Source organism: Telmatherina bonti, assembly GCF_933228915.1.
Source record: "Telmatherina bonti genome assembly, chromosome: 8".
NCBI lineage: Eukaryota > Metazoa > Chordata > Actinopteri > Atheriniformes > Telmatherinidae > Telmatherina > Telmatherina bonti.
In genome coordinates this window covers 16843465-16866320 of record NC_136626.1, presented here as the reverse complement: position 1 = coordinate 16866320, position 22856 = coordinate 16843465, and the positions used below count along the sequence as shown (strand labels likewise).

The 22856-nt window shown below is 36.0% G+C and overlaps 2 protein-coding genes across 2 annotated transcripts; both read right to left on the bottom strand.

Moving 5' to 3' along the window:
- Window positions 1-853: 853 nt before the first annotated feature.
- Window positions 854-7137, bottom strand: cluap1 (clusterin associated protein 1). The gene is made up of 13 exons (XM_079245403.1): window positions 7076-7137; window positions 6586-6629; window positions 6379-6490; window positions 6152-6236; window positions 5876-6055; window positions 4757-4852; window positions 4370-4453; window positions 4133-4266; window positions 3778-3919; window positions 3558-3630; window positions 3349-3459; window positions 2002-2051; window positions 854-1123 (listed from the first exon to the last, which is right to left on the bottom strand). Exons 2-13 carry the CDS (start codon window positions 6605-6607, stop codon window positions 956-958), a joined length of 1257 nt encoding a protein of 418 aa, XP_079101529.1. The 5' UTR covers window positions 6608-6629; window positions 7076-7137; the 3' UTR covers window positions 854-955.
- Window positions 7138-10962: 3825 nt separating this feature from the next.
- Window positions 10963-21081, bottom strand: slc5a5 (solute carrier family 5 member 5; the record flags this gene model as incomplete). The annotated part of the gene is made up of 15 exons (XM_079245600.1): window positions 10963-11031; window positions 11479-11564; window positions 11805-11902; window positions 12126-12328; window positions 14521-14607; window positions 14743-14813; window positions 14927-15039; window positions 15536-15624; window positions 15888-16017; window positions 17490-17630; window positions 17767-17921; window positions 18301-18368; window positions 19628-19679; window positions 19832-19897; window positions 20716-21081. The coding sequence occupies 15 exons, from the start codon at window positions 21079-21081 to the stop codon at window positions 10963-10965; spliced, it is 1794 nt and encodes a 597-aa protein (XP_079101726.1).
- Window positions 21082-22856: the final 1775 nt, after the last annotated feature.

Sequence of the window (22856 nt, the reverse complement as noted above, 5' to 3'; positions counted from 1 at the left end):
CCTCGTAGTTTTATTTTTTTCCTATTATTGTATCATTATTGTATTTAGTTTTGTATTGTTGTCTATCAACGACCTTACTCAGGATCACTTAGTAAACACCAATTTGTAAGACAATGGATTAAGTAACGTTTGTTCCCGTTTGGTTAAATAAATGTCGGGGTAAAAAAAAAAAAAAAAATCTCCTCACTACTGTTTCTTTGATTTTCAGACTCTCTCTCTCTCTCATATATGTATATATATATACATACATACATACATATATATATATATATATATACATATACACATACATGTATATATATATATATATATATATACATATATATATATATATATACACATACATGTATATTATATATATATATATATATACACATACATGTATATTATATATATATATATATATATATACACATACATGTATATATATATATATATATATATATATATATATATATATATATATATATATATATATATATACACACATACATGTATATATATATATATATATATATATATATATATATATATACACATACATGTATATATATATATATATATATATATATATATATATACACATACATGTATATATATATATATATATATATATATATATATATATATATATATATATATATATATATATATATATATATATATATAGATATATATAGATATATATATATATAGATATAGATAGAGAGAGAGAGAGAATCATGTTTCTGTTATTGAGGGAAGAAAATACCGATGTAAATAATACAATAACATGTTTAAATGAAGAAATATTTTATTCATTTCATTAATTATCCCATTTTAGTATTAATACATATAAGCAAGAACAGGAGTTACACTGAGAATTGAAAATGTTTATCTCTGAGAAGAAACAAGGTTATACATTTGACCTGGATGATAGAATCGGATGAAGCTCGTGGGTATGTGTGTGCTTCATTCAGAAGTCATTATCACTCTCCTCCAGCAGAGCAGGTCTCATACCACCTCTAGAAGGACGATTACTCCTGGATAACGGGCCATCTAAACTATCATCATCCAAATCCTTGCCTTCTTCCTCCTCACCTTCCTCATCATCCTCATCCACATCAATCTCGCTGTCTTCAGTCTGAAACAGCAGACAAATGATCAAAACAATCACTTAGAGGCCAAAGATTGTTATTAACAGTCCAGTCTAATGACTTCATATATAAAATGAGACATTTCTGCACTACCAGCACAGTCACCGTAGAATCACAACAGGGGTAAGGCAAGTTTTCTTTACACTATTTCAAGACGCAACAGTCTAATCTGTCATGGTTTTAGCGATGAAAACATTGCATTTTAATAATGTAAAGGAAAAATCCACCCTAAAGTTATAGTGAAACATCTCCAGAATCATCTTTGTTAAAAAAAACTATATTGGCGACAAGGCCATGCAATATTCTCCTTTTCTGTCTTGTTTTTTCTTTTACTCAGTCAGCAGCACTCAACATGCTGGTAATGAGATTTTCATATGTTTTATTGTAATTAGCTATACAGTCTAGGTATTATTGTGACATAATCATTGATATACGCCCCAGCTCCATTTTAAAAGAGCATTATTAACATTATTTGAACTATATAACACAGAGGAGGATCTTTTTTTCCCTTTGAGAATGAATTTTTCCTTAAAACGCACAAGGAAGGGGAACAAAAAGAGTGAACTGGATCCTTGTCCTGCACAAACCTTTCCTTTCCGCTGTTTTTTGGAATGAGAGACTGACGTTCTGGACAGTGCTAAAAAGGCCTTTTAAAATATGAGTGAATATTAGAAAAGCATTAAATAAAGAAGTAACAAGAAAACCCCTCTGATCTGATAAAAGAGGAAGCTGCCCACAACAAATGCCATTTACAGTCAAAACGATCATATCAACACAAAAGTTGGCATGTTCTCAGCTGTAGTACATAAAATGAAGGGCAGAACTGAACAAAAGAATATGGTTGTGATAACAAGACATTACTAACCTCATCACTGTCACCACCCTGCATGTTACCAATGAAACGTCCTCCTCTCCCTTGTTAGATGAAGAAGAAAAGAACAAGTTCATGAAAAGACAAATTCTCCTCCACTGAATATTTACTTATGACAGCCAGGTAAAGAGATAAACTCTTCAGTCAGTAACATTTTTAACCCGGGACTTATATCTATAATGTCTTTGCCATCTTAAAAGGATGTAAATCCTATTTTTGATTATTGAAGATGTTTGTCAAGATTTCAAAAGACATTTTTACAAGGAAAACTTCTGCTTGTAAAACACAAGACGTAATCCTACACCAGAGCATGAAAAACTTTTCAAAAAGGAAAAAATATTGTTGTAATGGAAACAAATTGATTAGCAATTAGCCGTGTCAATCATCTTCTGGTTGCTGCAGTTTGCTCTACGTTTATACTGTATACAGTTTGTATATCATCATCAACCAAAGAAATAGGGATGGTCATCAGATTCAGTTGCCTTGGGGGAATAAATAAAAGCTAGCAATTTAAAAATTAAATAAAGATCAAGTGATTAGATTATGGGGGTGATCCTGGATCACAGCCTGGATCCAAATCAGATTAATTTGTTGAAGGATTTCTTACTGTGGAGAGATATGGATAATTTTGGCATTAGTGCTTCTAACTAAAAAAGTAATGCACACAATCGTTTACAAAAATGACAATGGCTTGGCAAAGGTCTCTACTGTCTGAGTGCTTCTCTTTTCCGTTTCTTAAACTTCTCCTGAACTTGTTTGTGTTTTGTGCTCTACATTAAGCTTGGCCAGTTTGCCAGCAAATCTTCCAGACATTTTGTTTGGGAGCTGCCTGCTAATACACTCAAAAGAGCCTGGATCTAACCATCCATGCACTTTTCAATGCTTAATTTTTCTAACAATTAAAACAGAGTTAGGTTTGTAGAATTAAAGTAAATCTGTAGCAAAACATTTAATAAAAGTAAGAATAAAGCTGTGAAAAAGGAAATTATGTCTTAGCTTACTGGTAAAATAAATCATGTCTGTTCTGTTGCACTTTCCATAATATTGTCAGATACTTCTAGTAGCAGTTTTTCTGAACATGGCACAATTTGCAAAATTTTCATGAACATTAATAATTTAGATCCAAATGCAAGGAAAATGTTGTCTAATATATAGTAAAGTTCTGTAATAAAATAATAATAAGAATTATTATTATTTATTAATAATAACAACAACAACAACAACAACAACAACAACAATAATAATAATAATAATAATAATAATAATAATAATAATAATGCCTTTCACCATCAGTTGCAATTAAAAGTTAATCCTGGACTTGGCTACCGCCTGTATGCATACCTGCCATGAGGCCATTTCTAGTTGGTCGTGGCTTTGAGGGCCGAGATTCTTCAAAATCAGTGTCTGAACCTTCGTCCTCTGGAACTTCTAAGTCCGAATCCTCATCTTTTACTGCAAGAAACAAGTGAAACAAATGTTTTCATCCATGAAAAAGAGGGTTAGGAACCTATCTGTTACTCTTGCTTTTAGTGTATGTTGGTTAGTCTCACATGAGCCCTTCATTAGTTCTGTCTCCTCCTCTCTTAGTTTATGATGCATTAACCTCAGAGTGTTTTCAGCTTCCTGCAGGGGAGACCAGACGTGTTTACTGTAATATGCTAGCATTTCCAGTCCTCAGATCATTATATTCTCTTTCATCCAAACCAATAAAAGGGACTCTTAATTTGCTAGTGACTCTTCCTTTAACATATACTAATTCAGTCCACAAACCTCAAACCTCTCCTGTTCCAGGTTGTGGTATTCTTCCAGTTGAGACTCCAGGAAGCTGAGGTTCCTGAGCTTCTCCACATAGATGTCATACTGCTTCTGCAGCTCTTCTTCTATCTTCTCATATTCATCCATGAATGCCGGTCTAAGAAGTCAAGACAAAAGCAAAAGCTTATTTACAAGTTTTCTTAAAGTCAAAATGTTTCTTTACAGACTTGCTTCAACAGGAAAGAGACAGCTTTAAGGAGACTTTAAAGTGTAAATGAATAAATAAATATATTTTTTCTAATTCTAAAAATAATTAAGTGCTGTTACTTTTGTTTGTACTTGTATCCTACCTGTTAGGTAACAAACTGACCTGACACTTTGCAACGTCTGGAGTCTCTTTCGATGCCTTTCCAGCTCTTGCTTCTTCTTTTCTATCTTGGCATCCAGACTGGTCTCATCGGAGACAACATTACTGAGCATCTCTTTGGTCTTTTTCACGCTTTCCTTGGACACAAATGTGCAACACAAAATTCAATGCCTCAATATTTGATATGTAAAAAACAAAAAAACAATAAAAACTCAGGATCCTGCCAGGTCAAACACTGACCAAAACTTCCTTGATGGCTGCTCTCAGGGCCTTTTCAGTCTCATTGATCTCCAGAGGCTGAGCAATGGCTGCGGTTCTCATTTCCTGAGTGACATGAAGACAAAAACAGAAAAATAACCACTGTCACTGGTTCTGAAAAAGATAATGCTCTCATCTAACATTATTTTAACTTCAGATAAATAAAGCAAGCTCATGCCATCACCACTGAGAGAAAAGGTAAAAGCTGAAATGTTAGTTTAAGCATGAAAAACAGTGTCAAGGCAGAATGTATGATAAAATCATTTTTAATAAGTCCTGAATTAATCGTAAAAGAATTCTGTCTTTTAAAAAAAGATGTTGCTGTGATGCTCAAGGTCATGGAAACTTAGTATCAGAGGTTTTCCTCACCCTTAAGTCCACCTCTTTCCCCAGTAAATCGTATAGAGATGCGCCTTTGGATGTGACCTCCGATGCCAACTGACGGGCCGCTTTAAGATCTGAAATCTAAAATAAGGACAAAGTGATCCTCTAGTTAAGATTACAAAGTAAATAGAAAAACAGCTAAATTATGAGCAGGAAAAGAATAATCTAAAATGACAAATAAGAAAAGAAAACAAAAGAACTGTGAATTAGAATATAAAAGTCAATACATATGTGGGTCAGATCAAATTAAATAAAACAATGTAAGCAAAATATAATGAAATATAATCAAGGAAAAAATAATGAAACAACTGGTAAGTCACAATAACAACGTTACTTTATATGACAGTGATCAATAATATCTAAACAATACTGGCTAGATCATGCTACCAAAATGCCTTCAACTATCAAAACAATGGCTCTAAAAATGGTCTGAAAGAGTTTTGTTTTACTGACCATTAAGATTCTAAGCTGTGGGTTCTGTGAGTTGCAAGACACCCTACTTCTTTGCTAAATGGTTCATGTCTGATGCACTGTAGGAACTTTCAGCCAAGGATTAGTGTGTAGATGCAGACAGATCTACAGCTGTATACATCAAGCAAGTGCTGTGTGCTGTGGTACTTTTAGTATTTTCTACTGCAGAGATCAGAACACATGGGCTGGTTTTCTTTCGCCACATGTACAAATGATTCATTGGTTGTTCTCATATTTAATGAGAACAACCAATGAATCACAAGAAGCTAATGAATCACTCAAACCATTTTATACTAGAGGCAAGGTGCAAAACATGTAGCTGTAGATCTGGAAATAGTTTGACTGTCAAGACGACATATATTTAAAATTTAGTCCCATTTCCAAGATATCAACTTCATGGACTGGCTGGTGATATGTGCTATATTATTTTATATTTATTATATGTTTAGGAACCACAGTTATGACATAATATTATTACTTTAAAGTAGCAGCAGATCAACTGCTTATATGTTTCACTTTAAGTATCTACGTTTCCAACTGAAATCTTGCCTACTGTAATTTTATAGCTGGCAGTTTTAACCTTGTAAATGGATGAAAATCAATTATATACACAGTGTTAAAAGTGTGTATCACCCTTGAGCCGAGGTCAAACTTGAACTTGTTATTGTCTTCTTCTATTTTGTCTTCTAGAGCCATCTGCTTGGTTTTCATAGCACTGTAAAGCACAGAAGTGATCTTCAGCATCTCTTTAACTGCATAGCCATCTGCCTGATAGAGACGCTTGGTGTTCAACTTGATGTGAGCTTTTGTTGCCTGCAATCAGACAAGAGAGTAATTAAGATAGATCTCTGAGCTGCACCTCCTTCACAGTCAAGGATAAAGTGTCTTGAACTGACAGACAGGAATTACCATGAACTGAGCCACCGCCTTGATGAAGAATATTCTGTCTGACTCTGTGTCCACATCAGTAGGAATATCAATGTTGGGCTCATATCTACCAAAAAGAAAGAAAGAGAGGACACAAAAGAAGGCCAAAAAATATCAGAGGGACACAAATAGAGCAAAATAAAATGGCACAAGTTTGAGGTTAAATGGGTGCAGCAAGATAGGCTTAACCATCACATAGTTCTAGTTACCTCTTTACAAGCCATATTAGGATTTCTGCCACAAGAGCAAAGTTGGGGGTTCTGAAATTTTCCATGGATATCAAGCGAGGATAGCCCAATGCCCTCATCATTTCTGTGAAATCTGCAAAACAATAAACAAATACGAATAATATCTTTCTACTGAACTATGTAATGTTTATTACATCAAATTGGAAGAAGACAGCTAGCGAGACTTACGTCTTAGGTCTCTGAATGACATTTTGGTCAAAATCCACCGGCCCCTATTCCATCAAAAACAAGAAAATGAAACTACTGACCCTGAGCATTACCTGCCAAATGCTTAAAAGACTAACAGACTTTTAGTCTGCAAGTCTCATGAATCGGGATGTATACATTTTGAGCACAGTCCGTAACCACACAGTAGTTTTAATTTACAAAAAGATTTAAATCGTGTCTGTAATACATTTTTACTGTTTGAGAATTAATTTTAAGCTACTTATAAAGCTAACGATAGTATGTTAAAGTGTGATGTTAGTTAACAGACGCACCTTTGACTCTACAGCTTCATTAGCTGCGTGTTAGCAGAAAGCTAACATTAGAAGAAGACGCTAGCTAACGCTAAAGCATGCTAGCCTTTCCAAATGCGTTATACTTTTCACGACCTAGTCCACAGATATAAAGAAGAGTCGATTGGGCTCATTGGATTTTCCCCCCCCTTTTTTTTTACCTGTTACCTTTATATCCAAGATGAGTTTTTCAGTAGTTTCCACTACAGATAATGGTCTCTATGGAAACAAATCCTTACATACGGAAACTCGAAGTGGTCAAAAATGTTAGAACGCATGCATACTACTACTACTGCTACTACTACTACTACTACTAATAATAATGATAATATTAATAATATACAGCTGTTTTGAGTTCGTTCAATCAACTTCACCCATGGCAACAACAGATGACAAAAGCCAGTTATTTACCCCCAGTTGGAGCTTTTATTCAATAATAATGGCAATATGACGATGATATTGTTTAAAAAGTAAAATATTTTTATTTAGTTATTTTTTTCACAAGGCCACTGCTGCTGCCAATGGATAGAGGAGCTTCATGGAAGCAAATTGCTGCCTGAGTAAATGTGGACATTCTACATTTGTATTTATATTTGACACTGTTGAGTTACAAATTAAAAAGTCAGTGACTATGCCTACATCTAGGAATTTAAACCACAAAAAAAAAAATCCTACAGTACTCCATACTCAGACGGTACGAGGTAGTTTAAAATGTGGTGAAGCAGACTGGAGGAGGAAGAGGATGGTGAGGAGATGCTCTATGATCACTGACAAGTCGTGTTGAAATGTGACCACGAGGCGGCGACATATCTCGCTCTGCAGCGGCGCAACTCTTTTCCTTTTTTACGACCATGGGCTGCTTTCCTGACGCAGAGCATGATGGAGCAAAGTGGTGAGCCCCCTTATAACAACAACAGCACGCCTGGCATCGAACCTTCTGCCTGCGGCCTCCACACTAAGCGTTTAAAAGAGCTGGAAAATGCCGCCCTGCAAACTACATTAATATCAAGAATGGAGACAGAATCTGGGGCGGACACCGGGAGCTTGACGGAACCGCAGACCGGGGAAGGCGAGCAGTCGAACGGCTTTTCCTTGAACCACCGACCAGAGCCTCTGCAGCCTGGAAGAGACACCGAGATGGAGGAAGTGGGGCAGGGAACAAATGTGACCAAACAACGTGTCGAAGAAGAAAGGACACTGACGGACCATTTAAACAAACGACTGCTCTCGTCGTTTCTGGAAAAGCTTAACGAAAGGGATCTGGCACTCCCCGGCGTTCAGCGCCTAGACTGCGCTGTAGCCGACGAGGACTCGAACAGGGCCGCGGAGGAGTGGTGAAGCCGCAGGCGGAGGAACAGCAGCGGCAACAACATGGAGACGGCGGAGGGACTCAGGACCAACGTGCACGGAAGCACAACGTCACATGTTTGAAGAGAGACCTGCGTATCTTCTCACTAGTTGAATCTAGGAGCTTGAGTGTTTGGAAATGTTATGTTTACTTAATTTTTGTCTGGTTGGATGAATGTTTAAAAAATATCGCAATAAATGATCATGGCAAATGGAAGTGATGTTGTAGTTATTCAAGCTGGCAGCCATGATGGATACGTCTGCAGCTAGGTGTGGTAATAATCCATGTTCATCACCAGATGTCGGTATACACCAGAGTAGAGGGAGGAAAGCACCGCAGCTCGAACTTTACCACGACTGATACATAAAATACAGGTACATTTCACAAAATTAGAATATTTTGATAAAGTTCAGTATTTTTTGTCACTATTTTCAGAATGTGAAATCTATATATTTTAGAGATTCATTACACATAGGGTGAAACATTTAAAATCAATCCTTGAAATTTTGAAAATTGTGGCTTATAGTGTGAACACCCAAAATTCAGTGTCTCAGAAAACTAGAATATTGTGGAAAAACTTCAATCTTAGTAAGTCATGGTGTCACACCCTGATCAAACTGATAAACTCAAAATACCTGCAAAGGTATCCTAAACCTTTAAATGGTCTCTCAGTCTGGGTCAGATGGCTACACAATCATGAGGAAGACTGCTGATTTGATAAATGTCCAGAAGACGATCATTGACCCTCCACATGGAGGGAAAGCCACAAAAGGTCTTTTCTAAAGAAGCTGGTTGTTCACAGTGTGCTGTATCTGAGCATATTAATGGAAAGTTGAGTCAACGGAAAAGGTGCACCATCAAAAGGCATAACCTCAGCCTTGAGAGGATTGTCAAGCAACATACACTCAAGAATTTGGGGAGCTTCACAAGGAGTGGACTGAAGCTGGATTCAGCATATTAAGAGCCGCACAGACGAATCCTAGACATGGGCTACAAATGTCACATTCTTCGTGTCAAGTCACTCCTGAACCAGAGACAACGACAGAAGCCTGGGCTAAGGAGAAAAGGGACGGAACTGTTTCTCAGATGAAAGCAAATTTTGCATTTCATTTGGAAATCAAAGTCCCAGAGTCTGGACGAAGAGTGAAGAGGCACAGAATCCATGTTGCTTGAAGTCCAGTGTGAAGTTTCCAGTCAGTGATGAGTTGGGGAGCCATGTCATGTTGGTGTTGGTCCACTGTGTTTTCTGAAGTACACAGTCAACACAGCCATCTACCAGGAAATTTTCGAGCACTTTAATGCTTCCTTCTGCTGAGAAGCTTAATGGACTTGCCGATTTTTTTTTCCAGCAGGACTTGGCACCTGCCTACACTGCCAAAGGTACCAAAAGCTGCTTCAGTGACCATGGTGTTACTGTGCTTGATTGGCCAACAAACTCTCCTGATCTGAACCCTGTAGAGAATCTGTGGGGTATTGTCAAGAGGAAGATGAGAGACACCAGACCCAACTATGCAGATGATCTGAAGGCTGCTATCAAAGCAACCTGGGCTTCCATTACACCTGAGCAGTGCTACACGCTTCCATTGTCACGCCGCATTGATGCAGTAATTCATGCAAAAGGAGACCCAACCAAGTATTGATTGCATGGAAATGAACATACTTTTTAAAAGCCTACATTTCTGTTTAAAATATTCTTTTTTAATTGATGTTATGTGATATTCTAATTTTCTGAGACACTGCATTTTGGGTTTTCATTATAAGCCACAATCATCCAAATTTCAAGAAATAAATGTTTGAAATGTTTTACTCTGTGTGGAATGAATCGATATAATATATGAGTTTCACATTCTGAAATAAGTGACAAAAAATATTGAACTTTTTCAAAATATTCTAATTTTCTGAGATGTACCTGTATGTTTCTTGAGAGAATAAGTTTTTTAAAAACCACCAAAACTGAGGAACAGTTTTGTACTCAGTGTAACAGAATAACAAAAATATCCAGTATATTTACAGTCAAAGTTGGAGTATTACAATTACAATTGTTATGAAAAATATATTTTATCTGTCTTTGTCTCAACAGCTTTGCCTTTATCATGTAGGATAAAATATTCCTAAAGAGTGTCTGTGATATGGATATTGCCTTCTTTGGATCGGATGTGGTGCAGCTGTTTGTGCAGAAAGTTGGCCAAAAACAAGCAAAAAACAACAGTCTATAAATGCTTCTGTCTGGCTTTTAAAAAGAAAGTCCAGTTATTCACTATCAATATAAAACAATGACTGACTTAATAAAGACTTTCTAAGTTTGTTTAAGTAAAGTCTTAAATATGACGTACACAGTATGACTTCAGAGTGCAGAATGAGGAAATTGAACTGTTGTTTAAGTACACAAAGACTCCCTTTGTATGCAGTTGACACTGGTTGAAGGGCAGGTGTGGACTGTTAATCTGGAACATACCAGAATGATGGAAAAAATCTTTCATTATACCTAAGATCATGTGATCATGCAATGTCGGCAAGACTGACCATGAGATTACAAAACATTTTTCAGGAGTTCACCTGGAAAGGAGGAAATAAAATTCACAAGTTTTGTTGCTACGACAGAGGAAATCTTTACATGCCATATGAGATAACAACTCTGCCAATATCTTAACTCTGAGTACCAATTTAAACTGTTTTAATCTTTTAATCCTTCTTTGTCTTTTACAGGACATCTTCTTTGTGAAGGTTCACCAATGGCACCACGTGTGGTTTATCAGACACTTTGTCTTCCTGTAAAAAAAAAAAAAGAAAAAGAAAAAGACCAGAAATTTGGTTTTAAAACAGCCAGTACAGCACTTCATCATCCTTACATGTGTTTTTCTGCATCTTGCACTTAAAACCAAAGGGATTATTTGTTCATTCAGTTTATTAATTTTGTTATTTTACCTGATTATTCCTTGTCAGGTTCACAGGTGTTTGCACCGTATCCCTACATACAGAGAAGTTACACATTCTGGACACTGGACTGGTCTTAGGGTAAAGACAAGATACCAAGAGCTTTGTTATATTGAATTCATTGTGACACATAAAAATGAACACATCTTCTAAAAACCAATGAAAAATACACATCTGAGAATGGATACTGCATCCCCAACATCTTTCAGGTGCTACAAATTCAGCAATTTGTGGATTGGCATACAGAATATGGAACAACTCAGATTATGATAAGTCACTTACTCTGTGTTTTGATATGATGTCCGTCGTCTTTTCATTCAGATCCCACCACAACAAACCCTCTCTAATATGATGCCGCTTTGTTGGTCCTGTGTTGAAACAGAAACAACAGAATGCTTATTCTACAAAAGTGAAAGCTAAAATGTTTTTACTACGCTGGGATTATTTTAAATAGCTCTGAGTATGGTTTAAAAGGTTATGTTGGGACTGAGATTATTTTGCAATCTGAATTGAAACAGACACTCATATGTCTTTTGTCATTGTGAATTAGCACAAAAGTCATGTCACTCATTATCTCAACATTTGCTTCCCTTTTGAAATGATCTCACCTGTTGCATAACTCACGAGCAATCCAACGAGTACAACTGAACTTGTGGCCATGGCTCCAAAGTAGAGGTAAGACATGGAATAGAAGTTTTGAATGCCTCTAATTTGGAAACACCGAGGTAAAATATGTGTTATCATCTTTATAAGATTTTACATTTTTAAAATTTCACATCGACAATTCAGTTTGAGCATGGTCAAATCTTCTGAAGTGTTTTCTGAAAAGAGGAAGAAGTCATTTCTAAAACGCCATAAAGATGAAAAAGAAAATGTTTTTTTCCTAATGACCTGGATGGTAGATCATTGGGAAACATGAACTCACTGACCCCAGGCCATTGGGATGAAGAGGGTTGGAGATAGAGTGTTGGTCGTGCTTTGTGCTGCTGCTACGAGTGATGTTCCTTAGTTCGCAGTTTCCTGTTAAACTGGGCAGGACACCCATTGTCTCCTCACTGGGTGGGTAAAGAGTTGAGCCAACAGCCAGCCACATGGAAACACAGTAGCCCACAATTATCCCAGAGAATGCCCCCTGAAAGACAGATCCAGTGACCATCTGTTGAGGTGTTGTTTAACACAGGTTAAACAGTGCCTGAAAATGTCCTTGTTTGTCCAATGTCTCCATCCTAATAATGAGGTTTGATCACCTTGTCAAATTAATAAAGGTTGCTGAGATATCATCACAACTTTGATTATCAGTTGATTTAACCTCATAATGAAGTTTCTATGTTCTTACAAATTTTTTTCCTCCTAAAATTGTTCTAATTTCTGTAGTGATGTAATGAGCTTTTATCCCATTACAAGGGATTTATGCAGATCAGAGACTTTTTTTTTTTAACCTTTTGAAGTTCTCACAAAGAAAAAAAAATATATATAGAAAAACGTTTCTTGATATTATTTCACGTCTTGACTATATTAATTAGAATCAATGCCGTTGGGTTTTCTTGTTGTTTTTAACAAATGGTTGAGGGGAAGGTTATTGATATAGTAAACAAAAGTGAAATCCTCAAATTTTAAAATATTAATAATAGAATAACCAACACTTGCTTTTGGCACTGCATACCCAAGCTCAGTGGTCGAGATAGTTCAGATATTTATTCCACAGTTTGTAAATAAATTCACTAGTCGCCGAATGAATTGAATTACCAAATGGTACAGAGAGTTGTTAAAAAGCAAAAACAAACCAAAAAGAAAAACACCAGTGAGGAACATAGTGGATGTGAGATCATTGCTAGGTTTAGAGCAGTACAATGAATTTGGAGGGAATGTTTATGCACTATTATATATTTCACCAAAACATGGCTGCAACGAGAATCCAGCACCTCACTATGTTACTTTCACGTGATGCAGACAAGCAGATATCCCAGATGTACAGCAGCAACATGAGGTGTTGTAATCATGTAAGTAAAAAGGAACGTTTCTGTTTACCAGATATTGAGCTGTTTGCTGTGGTTTGTTAATGCCACCCATTGAGAGTTCACCTGTGTGTACTGTGTTATTCTGTTTTTTTTATTTTTTTATTTTTTATCATATACGACTGTTTACACAGCATGATATAACCAGCAGATGTTGCCAAGCAACAAAACCATCATAACTCACTTTTCTGCTACATTTCTGGTTTAGATCAGTCCTCTTACTAATTTACTTACTTACATAATGTCTTTTTCTTTCATTAATTCATCATACATAACCATATAATTTTCAATTCAAAGTTGAGAAAGACAAATCGACTAAATGTAACAAAACAAGAGCATTTTGTATCAATGTCATAAGCAGAGAAAAACTTTACCAAATAGTCTGCTTGTGTTTGACTCTACATGCTGAAGTAGAAATTGATGCTTGTGACAAAAAACATAAAAAATTCCTAGTTTGTGAAACCTCTCACTGACAATGAAAATAAAACTCCTGATTCTGACAGAACATCTGGGTCTCGAGACCAAATGAGATGGTACATATGTGATTGTTGGAAGAGAACACTGTGTCAAAGTGGTGTTAGGTTAATAATTTATTAAATGGTTTTGCTGGGGTTTACTGGTATACACAGGCACATATTTATAGGATTTAGCATCTTGAAGCCGCAGAAAGTGATATTACCATGAATAAAAACTCAATATAAAAGCATGGATTATCAAAAAGACTTTTATTTCCTTAGTTTATGAAGAAATATAGCCTTCTTATCAATGCTCACATGATGCCAGGAGACAAATGTAACACAAGTCAGGAATGCAGTTCAATAAATTAATAATAAATAAGTTCCCTTTAAAAGATACTTACATAAGTATATTAAAACCCGCATCTAAAAACCCTTATGTGTAGATTTACAAAGAATGTCATCATTTATGCAGATATATTAATTAGTTTTGGTTGATTATCAAGCAAAAGCTTTGAAAAGAAGGTGCAGAATTTTTATATTTAGATATTTTTTTTATATTCAAGACTATAAATGTCTTCCACTGGGACTAATATTATCAAGACCGGTCCAAAAATAACAATTTCCTCTATAAATTTTCCCAAAAACATTTGTAAAACCCAATAAATATTTGGCTTTATGTGCATCGAATAGATAGTTGGACGATAACTATTTGTTAGGTGGTACTAAGATGGCTTAGTTTGTATAATAACTTGGTGATTTGTTATTTTTCTAAGAATTTGTGGTTTGTTGATTGCATATGTTCCCTATATGTTTTTTTTCCCCTCAGGGTAACCGAATCACAAGTCACTCACCAGCCTGTTTGTTGCTGGAACAAACATTCCCAAAATAAACACACCCAGTAATGGACCACTGACCACACCCATGACAGTGAACGAACCCTAAAGAGGAAAAAAGCATGCTCAGAAAAAAACATTCCAGTGTCACAGACTTCATCAAAACTAAATATTTTATTGTAGTTTATTATGAATCAAACCTGAGAACTTTAACACGGATCATCTACTTATGTATCATACCTGAAGAACTCCCCAGTCCAGGAAGGAGGAGAGAGCCGCTACAGTGATGCAACCAGCTCCATACAAGAATGCTTAGAGAAAACAGGGGAGATAAAGACTACATAAACATGCAAAACTGGTTTTCAGGTCAGAATGTTTTGGCTTTAAGACAAAAGGAGGACACAAAAGTCAAGAGGCAACCTACAAAGTCCTTTGGAGACAAAGATCAGTTTTTTCTGGGTCATGTTGAGCAGATGGGGTTGCAGCAGGTCTTCCATTGTCACCGCAGCCATTGCATTGATGCTTGTGGAAGCAGTACTGTTAAAAATGACACTTAGAGTCACCAGTAATGTGTGGAGCTAAGTGATGAATATGGAGAAAAAGATTTCTGTCTTGTATTTTTCTGACTGTTACTGTCTCCATGGTATCACCAAATATTTACCTCAAAACAAAAAATATATAAAAGCAAACACTAAAATCTGGTTTTATTAATGAGTGAAAATATAAAGCAAATATTATAATACAGGTATGTTTCTGGACCATGATGACTAAACTGGAGTACATGGAGGTAGCCCAGGTAGCAGGATGACCAGAGACAAACTCTACACATAAGAATATCAGTCGAGATTCAAGCCATGAAGCTTCTTCCTGTAAGGTGATGGTGTTAACTACAAAAGCCAAAGTACAATTTATTCCTTAAACAAGTCTAATTAAAAAATAATTACATTTCTCTTCCTGGCTCCCTATTTTGTTGTAAAATCTGTCCTAGGCAGGTAACTTATGTTAAATGTAGAAAAAAGGAACGTTAAAATACCTGAGAGTCCCACTGTATGCACAGGCAAGAAAAAGGCCTGGAAAGCCTGGATGATTTCTGAATATGTCCAGCACGAAGAAGGGCATATACTTATAACAATTAGGCAAAGAAGTAAAAGTGAAAACGTCAGTATTAGAATGGAAAACATTTAAAAGAAGCACATCACAGAGCCAAAAGAAGCAGAATTGCTCAAAATATTAAAAAAGAGGGTGAAAAATACACTTGTGATAATTAAACTATGATTGCAGTATTGGCTCTTAGCATCAGATTGAAACGTGTCTTTCATGCCAAAACAACACTGAAATCCAGCTCAACTTGAGACATCTGTGCTAGTTTGAAGAAGTATACATACCAGATCAGGGGCAGAAAACTTCCCTGACTTCAGGGGATCACAGTTGTGGTAATAAGCAAACATGACGATGCCGCAGGTTGCTGCACTACTGACAATGAAGCAGAGACCCACCTGATTCACAAACAGAGCCCTGCAATTGAAAAGTGCAATTAATATAGTTAGTCAGACTTTTATTTTTTCACTATTTACTCATTTACCTGGATGGGGCCAATAAAAATGAAAGATCATCAGAGATCTAAAATTTCTAGGGTTTGGTTCAGCTAATAAAAGAAATAGTACAACAACTTTCATTCTTTTTATTTACCAGGATGAAAAGTCAGAAGGGAGGAATTATGCAAACATGTCATAAGAAGCGGAGCTTTGTAACTTGGAACACAAAATGTAAGGTTATGAAAACACAATATGATACCAAACAATAAAAAACACGGATATGATTGAATTTCAGTGTAAAAAAACGATGTGCTCTGGGTGAATAACCACTTCTGTTTAAACATATTTCTCTTCCACTGAAATCTATGTCATCCCAGGTTTTCCTTCTATCACTCAATAAAAATGTTTGTTCATTTCAATTAGGTTGGGACATAAAACTCTTTCATTTGCAAGCACTTTGGATTCATAATGTACATTTACTGCAATGTGATGATGATGGTGACAATGGTGGTGATGATGGTAATAATAATGATGTTAATCATTGTATGTATTCCCCTGTCCTGTCCATTTCATCTAATTATGAACAGCACACTGGGTTGCCTCATAAGTGAAATATGCTCTATAATTAATAGGCTTAAAACTATACCTTTGCTTCAAATAAAGACAGCAACGAATTGTTGAAGAAAACTATTAATACGTTATTATAGGTATTTTATCAATTTTATCAGTAAAGTGTCAGATGCACTCTCAGTCTATCAAATTTTTATCCATTTTTGTTTTCTGTGCGCAGTTAGTTGCATGAAGTTTTGGCAGCAAAATGAGATCAGGCCTTCAGTGTTTCTTGAATTTCCAACAACACTGACTGTTCACTCTGCTTTTCGGGTGTCCATTATTGTTTTAAGTAGTACTTATAGGGTGAAGTGTGTTTGTTTTTGTAATTTGCCATTTTAAAAATTTAGAGCGTTCCAAAATTAGGTTTAATTACATAAAGTGATGATGAAATTCAGGCCATGTAGTTGGTGGCTAGGTATGTCAAGAAAGAAATGGGGAAACGGGATGCTGCAGAACAAGAGGCAGATGGTTATTAGATTGTGCACAGATGCCAGCTCATCAGAACCTAAGGTTTCAGAACAGTGAATGATATCACACTTTGCACTCAGTTTTTCACTCAGTTGGTGAACTTTCATTATAAATTTTCCACACATACACGTGGAGAACATGCAAACGCCACAAAGAATTAAAGTCTATTCAAGCCATTTCTCCATCCAAGAACTGAATCAGTGGTCTGCTTGCTGTGAGGCAGCAATGTTAACCATTAATTTAATGTCATGTCAGAAATATCCTGCTGCTTGTGTCACATCTGAATAAAAACTCTGCTTAAAAGCAGGTAATTGACAATATAATAAGTGATAATGTGCAGGAACTGCAAAATATAAACAGGTCTCCACTCACCACTGAGCATCTCGTTCTGATTGACAGGAGATGTACCGCTGGACTTGTGCTTGGTTTACTCCGTACATAGACAACCAAACCAAGGTACCACCAATAGAGAGGGTCCAGAAGGTGTAGCGTTTCCTTGGGTCAAAGTCAAAACTGTGGAGGAACATCATGACCATAATGTCTTATACCATCCTGTGCACCAGAGGAGTCTTTTATACTCCTGGACCGTGCTGTAAAACAGCTATTTATAAGATATACTGAAAATCAAATGTCAATATCTATATCTTACTCGTCAAAATTAATACGTGATCCATTGTTGGCGATCTCCAGTACTTGTGCAGGACTACCAACCAGAACTGTGCCACGAACCAAAACTGCTATGAACCCTGAGAACATGACAATGATTTGGAACACGTCAGTCCAGATCACAGCCTTTATGCCACCCTGTATACAAAAGATGACAGAGACAGAGAAAAGTCAAGGTCAGAATAGATTTTGGGGACACATTAAGTTGCTTTCTGCATCTGTTTATACTCATTCTGCATTAGTTCATGTAGGAAATTTTATCATTTGAATGATAAAAAACACAAAAATGATCAAATCAAGTGACAGCTCAGTATATAATGAGTTGAAAATAAACATAATCTATTGTTTCATTCTGTCCCTTTTCTTGTCATCTTGCTTAGAGGAAAGGTATAAACCTAAAAGAACTTCCATCTGGCAGACTGAAGGGGGCATTGAGTGTTCATACAAATTAGTCATGTTTTAAAGGGTGGTTATCTTACTTGACAGTTTGATAAGAATACAGATGGTATATTCTTACCAGAGTAGTGTACAATGTGCAGATTATTCCAGTGGAAAACAGACAAACCCACATATTGAGTCCAGTGCCTGCAAAAGCAAAAGGTTGCTGTTTTAATGAGTTGGATGGTCATTGCTAAATAACAGTTTGAAGCTCAATATTTACCATTGTTAGAGTTCATTTTAGCCATTTCTAATAAATAAATAAGAAAAAAAATCGAATGGGCTAAAACTTCATTAAAGCAACAACACGATTTACTGCATAACCTATTTGAACTATCACATGTAAAAATAAAACACATCAAGACAAATGATGAGAAAAGGTAAAGAAGTTATAATGAAAGGGAGTGAATAGGACTGAACTGAGGCCCAACTGGATTGCATGTATTTTGGAATTATTTGTTGTTTATTGTTGCACCATAAATGTTAATTAATTCAAATAAGGTGATGGCTTTAACAATTAATCTTCAACTTATTTCTGATGATTTACAATTATAAATGATGAGATAAGTGTTTGTGTTATTGACTAATCACTTCATGGTGGAGACATATTTAAAATTATTTGGTTTGTTTTGCAGACATTATAGATCTTTTCATGGAAGAGATGAATTACTAGATCAAATTACTCTTAGGCTGAATTACCTGTGTGTTCCCTTGCAGTCAGAACTGCCGAGATCCCACCTTCAAGGCCTCTCAACCATGTCTCATTAGGCCACATTTACCTTGGCTGGCTTATCATTGGGCCGAATTGTCGTCTGCAATTTGCCAGAGCAATGTGCTTCATTTTATTTTATTTTATTTTATTTTATTTTATTTTATTTTATTTTATTTTATTTTATTTTATTTTATTTTGTTTTGTTTTGTTTTGTTTTGTTTTGTTTAATTTAATTTAATTTAATTTAATTTAATTTAATTTAATTTAATTTAATTTAATTTAATTTTGTTTTGTTTGTTTAATTCAATTTAATTTAATTTAATTTTATGTGACCTGTGGCAATTTCCTTTGTGTATCTTTTCCTTTGTACTTTTGTTGGTTTATAATTCTAATATTTACATATTTGTTTTAATTTACTGAGAGCTTGACATGGTGGTAGTGGTGATGCCCCTCAGTACTGGCAACCCTCTTTTCTGTTGTGAGCCCCCTTTTGCATGCTGAATGTCCATCACGTGTGTCCGTGAGGTTATTTATAATGTTGTAAAACATGTCCAGATGTGAAAAAAGTTTAAATTTGCCTTGAGAAAATCTTGATCAACTGGATAAAAAAAATACATGGAAACTAAAACTATAACTGAAAATGACTTGAAATAGATTTTTTTTGTCAAACCGAGCATAGTCTTGTCTCTCCTACCTTGGCTGAGGATCAAGGCTGGAGCATAGATGACAATCCCTGTGTAAAGCAGCTGAGAATATGTAAAAACAAGCAGATCACAGGCAAATGCAAGAAAGGAAATAAGGCTTTTCCTTTGCAGACATTTGAATAAGGTATTATTAGGATTCTCTTTTAGAGCACAAAAAACTCTTTGAGCAATGACGGTAACAAGGCCGGTCTTACCGTTGCAAGGACAAACTGGACGCTGCCCAACAGCTGCATCCCTCTGCCAAATCTCATCTTCAGATACTGTGACAGGCAGATGGTATGAGTCATTCCATCACAGAGTGTCACAGCATACATCCACCATCCTTCTTCACCTGCTATATTTGCCTTTTGATAACTTACAGGTGCATTTTTTTTATCAGCGTGAGGAAAAACCCTGACTGTCCCTAAGATGTCATAGGTTGACAAGTTAGAAAAAAGTAATCCTGATTATATTCTGTTTATTTCAAATCTTCAAATCTGTAGATACTTGATTATTAAAAATGAATTACATTTTTACAGTCTGACATGGATATTGTTGTAAATAGCTGTTTTTGTCTAAACTTAGGGAAAGTTTTTTTTTTTTTTTTTTCAAAGTCATTTAGCTGTATTTAAATAGCAATGGGTTGATTGGTCTCTGTTGCGTATTATCCACTTATAAACTATTAATGGTGGCATTTTTGTCCAAAATGTCACCAATGGCCTAAAGTAACTTCTTGTTAGGAGGTGGGTTAGAGGGGTATTTGTGGATCTGTTCCTAACACAAAGCTGAACAGTAAAGGTGACAAATTAATTTTCAGTCAAAGCCCCCAATCTGGAATACCCTGCCTGAAGTCATGTCAGAAGAGCACCTTCAAACCTCTTCAAAGTTTCATTTGGTCACATGGATTTTAAAATTTAAACTATGTGTCATAATAATCATTAAAAGATCCATCATGACCGTGAATTAGAATAAAATGGTATAGAAAATGGATGGATAACAGCTATAATCTCAGAAAACATGTAACTTGGGGTTGTTATTACTCTTGTCAGCCTTACAATAGTAGACTCTGGTTTATGAAACACCTGAAGCAACAGCTGACCTGATTAGTGCTAGTGATGCCCAGTCGATAGAAAACTGGCATGAACAGGTAAGCTGTCAGCAGGGAGTTGATGCTTTGGCCGAGGCACATGTAAAGGAATTTAAAACCATGGCGAAAACCTTCAGAAGGAACACCCAGAACCTGGACTGCTGACATAAAACTGGCACAGAGCGACAGTCCAACAGGCACAGCTGGCATGCTGCGGCCTCCTGTGAAGAAGTCATCGGCACTTGAGTCCGTTGAATTCCTCTTCAGGGCCTGATAAAGACCTATTGCCATAGATACTGACAACATGGCAGCAAAGACGGCGTAGTCGGCCAGGACGAAGCCTGGTTCTGATGGTTCACTTGCAGACTGCGGATTCATTATTTGACTTTGAGGCCTCTGTTTTGGTGATTGTTTTGGATCCCGATGTTCAGTGAGCCTGTCAGAGTTACAGTCAGTTAGTGTAAAAAAAACAGAAGAAGATGCAAAGCACATACAATATTCTCATGATATTAGTAGGGTTCCTAAAGCTTTAAAAGTATTTAATTGAAATTGTTTCACAGGAACAGAAATTAGATTCGTTTTATTTTGTTGTATGCTTACTTTTAGTTAACGGAGTCAAAAAATCTTTAGAAATAAGTAATATCTATAATAAGAAGTTTTGCACTGCTTGAAAATTTGTTCTCCTCAAAGTAATTTTCCTCCTGCATTTGTTAGACTACGCCTCAGTTTTGAGCATGTCAGCATTAGTTGCCCTATCATCAGGGGTTCAAGAGTTGGACTCAAACACCCACTTACAGAAGCCCGATAGGATAAACAAAACAATAGAACCCATAGACGGAGCAGTGATAACTGATGATCTTTTGATAGGTTGCAACAAAGAGCTGACATCTCACACAGAAAACGGTAGAGAAAAGAGACAAAGTGCTGTGTAGCAACAAGCAGAGGAAGCACAGTGTGAAATACACAAGGCAACGAACTTTTAACATTAAATAGCAAATAAGATAAGCTATAGGAACAACATGACAAATAAAACAGGAAATTCAGAAAATAAAGTTCACATAAAGAAGAAAAATAAAAACAAAACTTATTGACCGAGCCAGTTATATTTCTACTTATATTTGGTCCTCAGGTGTCACATTTACAGTGGATGCATTTGATCCCTTAAGCCAGGGGTGTCCAAAGTCAGTGGAGATTTTAGTTCATCATCGTTCCAACATACCCAGCTTCCATTAAATGAAACAGCTAATGAAGTCCTGCACAATGACTAGTTCATTTGAGTTAGGTGTGTGCAAGGATACATGGAAAACCCACAAGGATGTGGCCCTCATGGACTGGAGCGGGACACGCCTGCCTAAAGTACATTTTTTTTCAGCATGCTGGGCAGCGATCTACAACAGTTTTCTGGTAGGTGAGGGCAGTTAATTGAGCAAAATCAAAGTTTTGAGATAAGAGCTGGCAGATATGCATAACCCAAGAATTTCTCTCCAGAGGCTGGAGTTCAAATCAAGAACTATGATTAAAAACAGGGACATGAATGATTAATTTTTTACTTCGTCCTGCTCTGTTTTGGAATTTATACAAACTTTAAAAAGAAAAAAAATCTGTTGTTCTGTTCTATTCTGCAGTCATTAGCAGATGCTTGTCTCTGAAGCCACTTACATCTGGAGGTGAGAACAACTCAAGCAAGAACTCAAACACGAGGGGGCATCATAATTAAGTCATAGTTAGGCTGTTTTGAGTCTGGTTGGACGCAGCTGTACTGTAGAGTTATAGGCAGTGCTTTAAAAAAATATCTAAGTATTTTTTTTTATGTCTTTACTATTTTTTTTTTGTTTAATTTCTACTTTTTGGTTGTTGTTTGTTTAAAGTACACTAAATACACTAGAGGTCATGACATAACTCTGGTTAGTGTTCATTGAGGTATGAGAACCAACCAGTTAGGTAGTGTTCAAATCTTCTCTCCCCACCTTTCTGCGTTAACCTGCCCTTTTTCATGTGACAGTCAAGTCACCAACAGGAAACATTTGGCTACAGTTAAATAACATGATTTTAACATTATGAGGGGATTTATGTTGAGTTCTGCTGGCTTCTATGTGCTTTGAATAAAGCAGGGGTGTCCGATCCTCCGGAGCTGCATTTCTACAAGTGTTTAG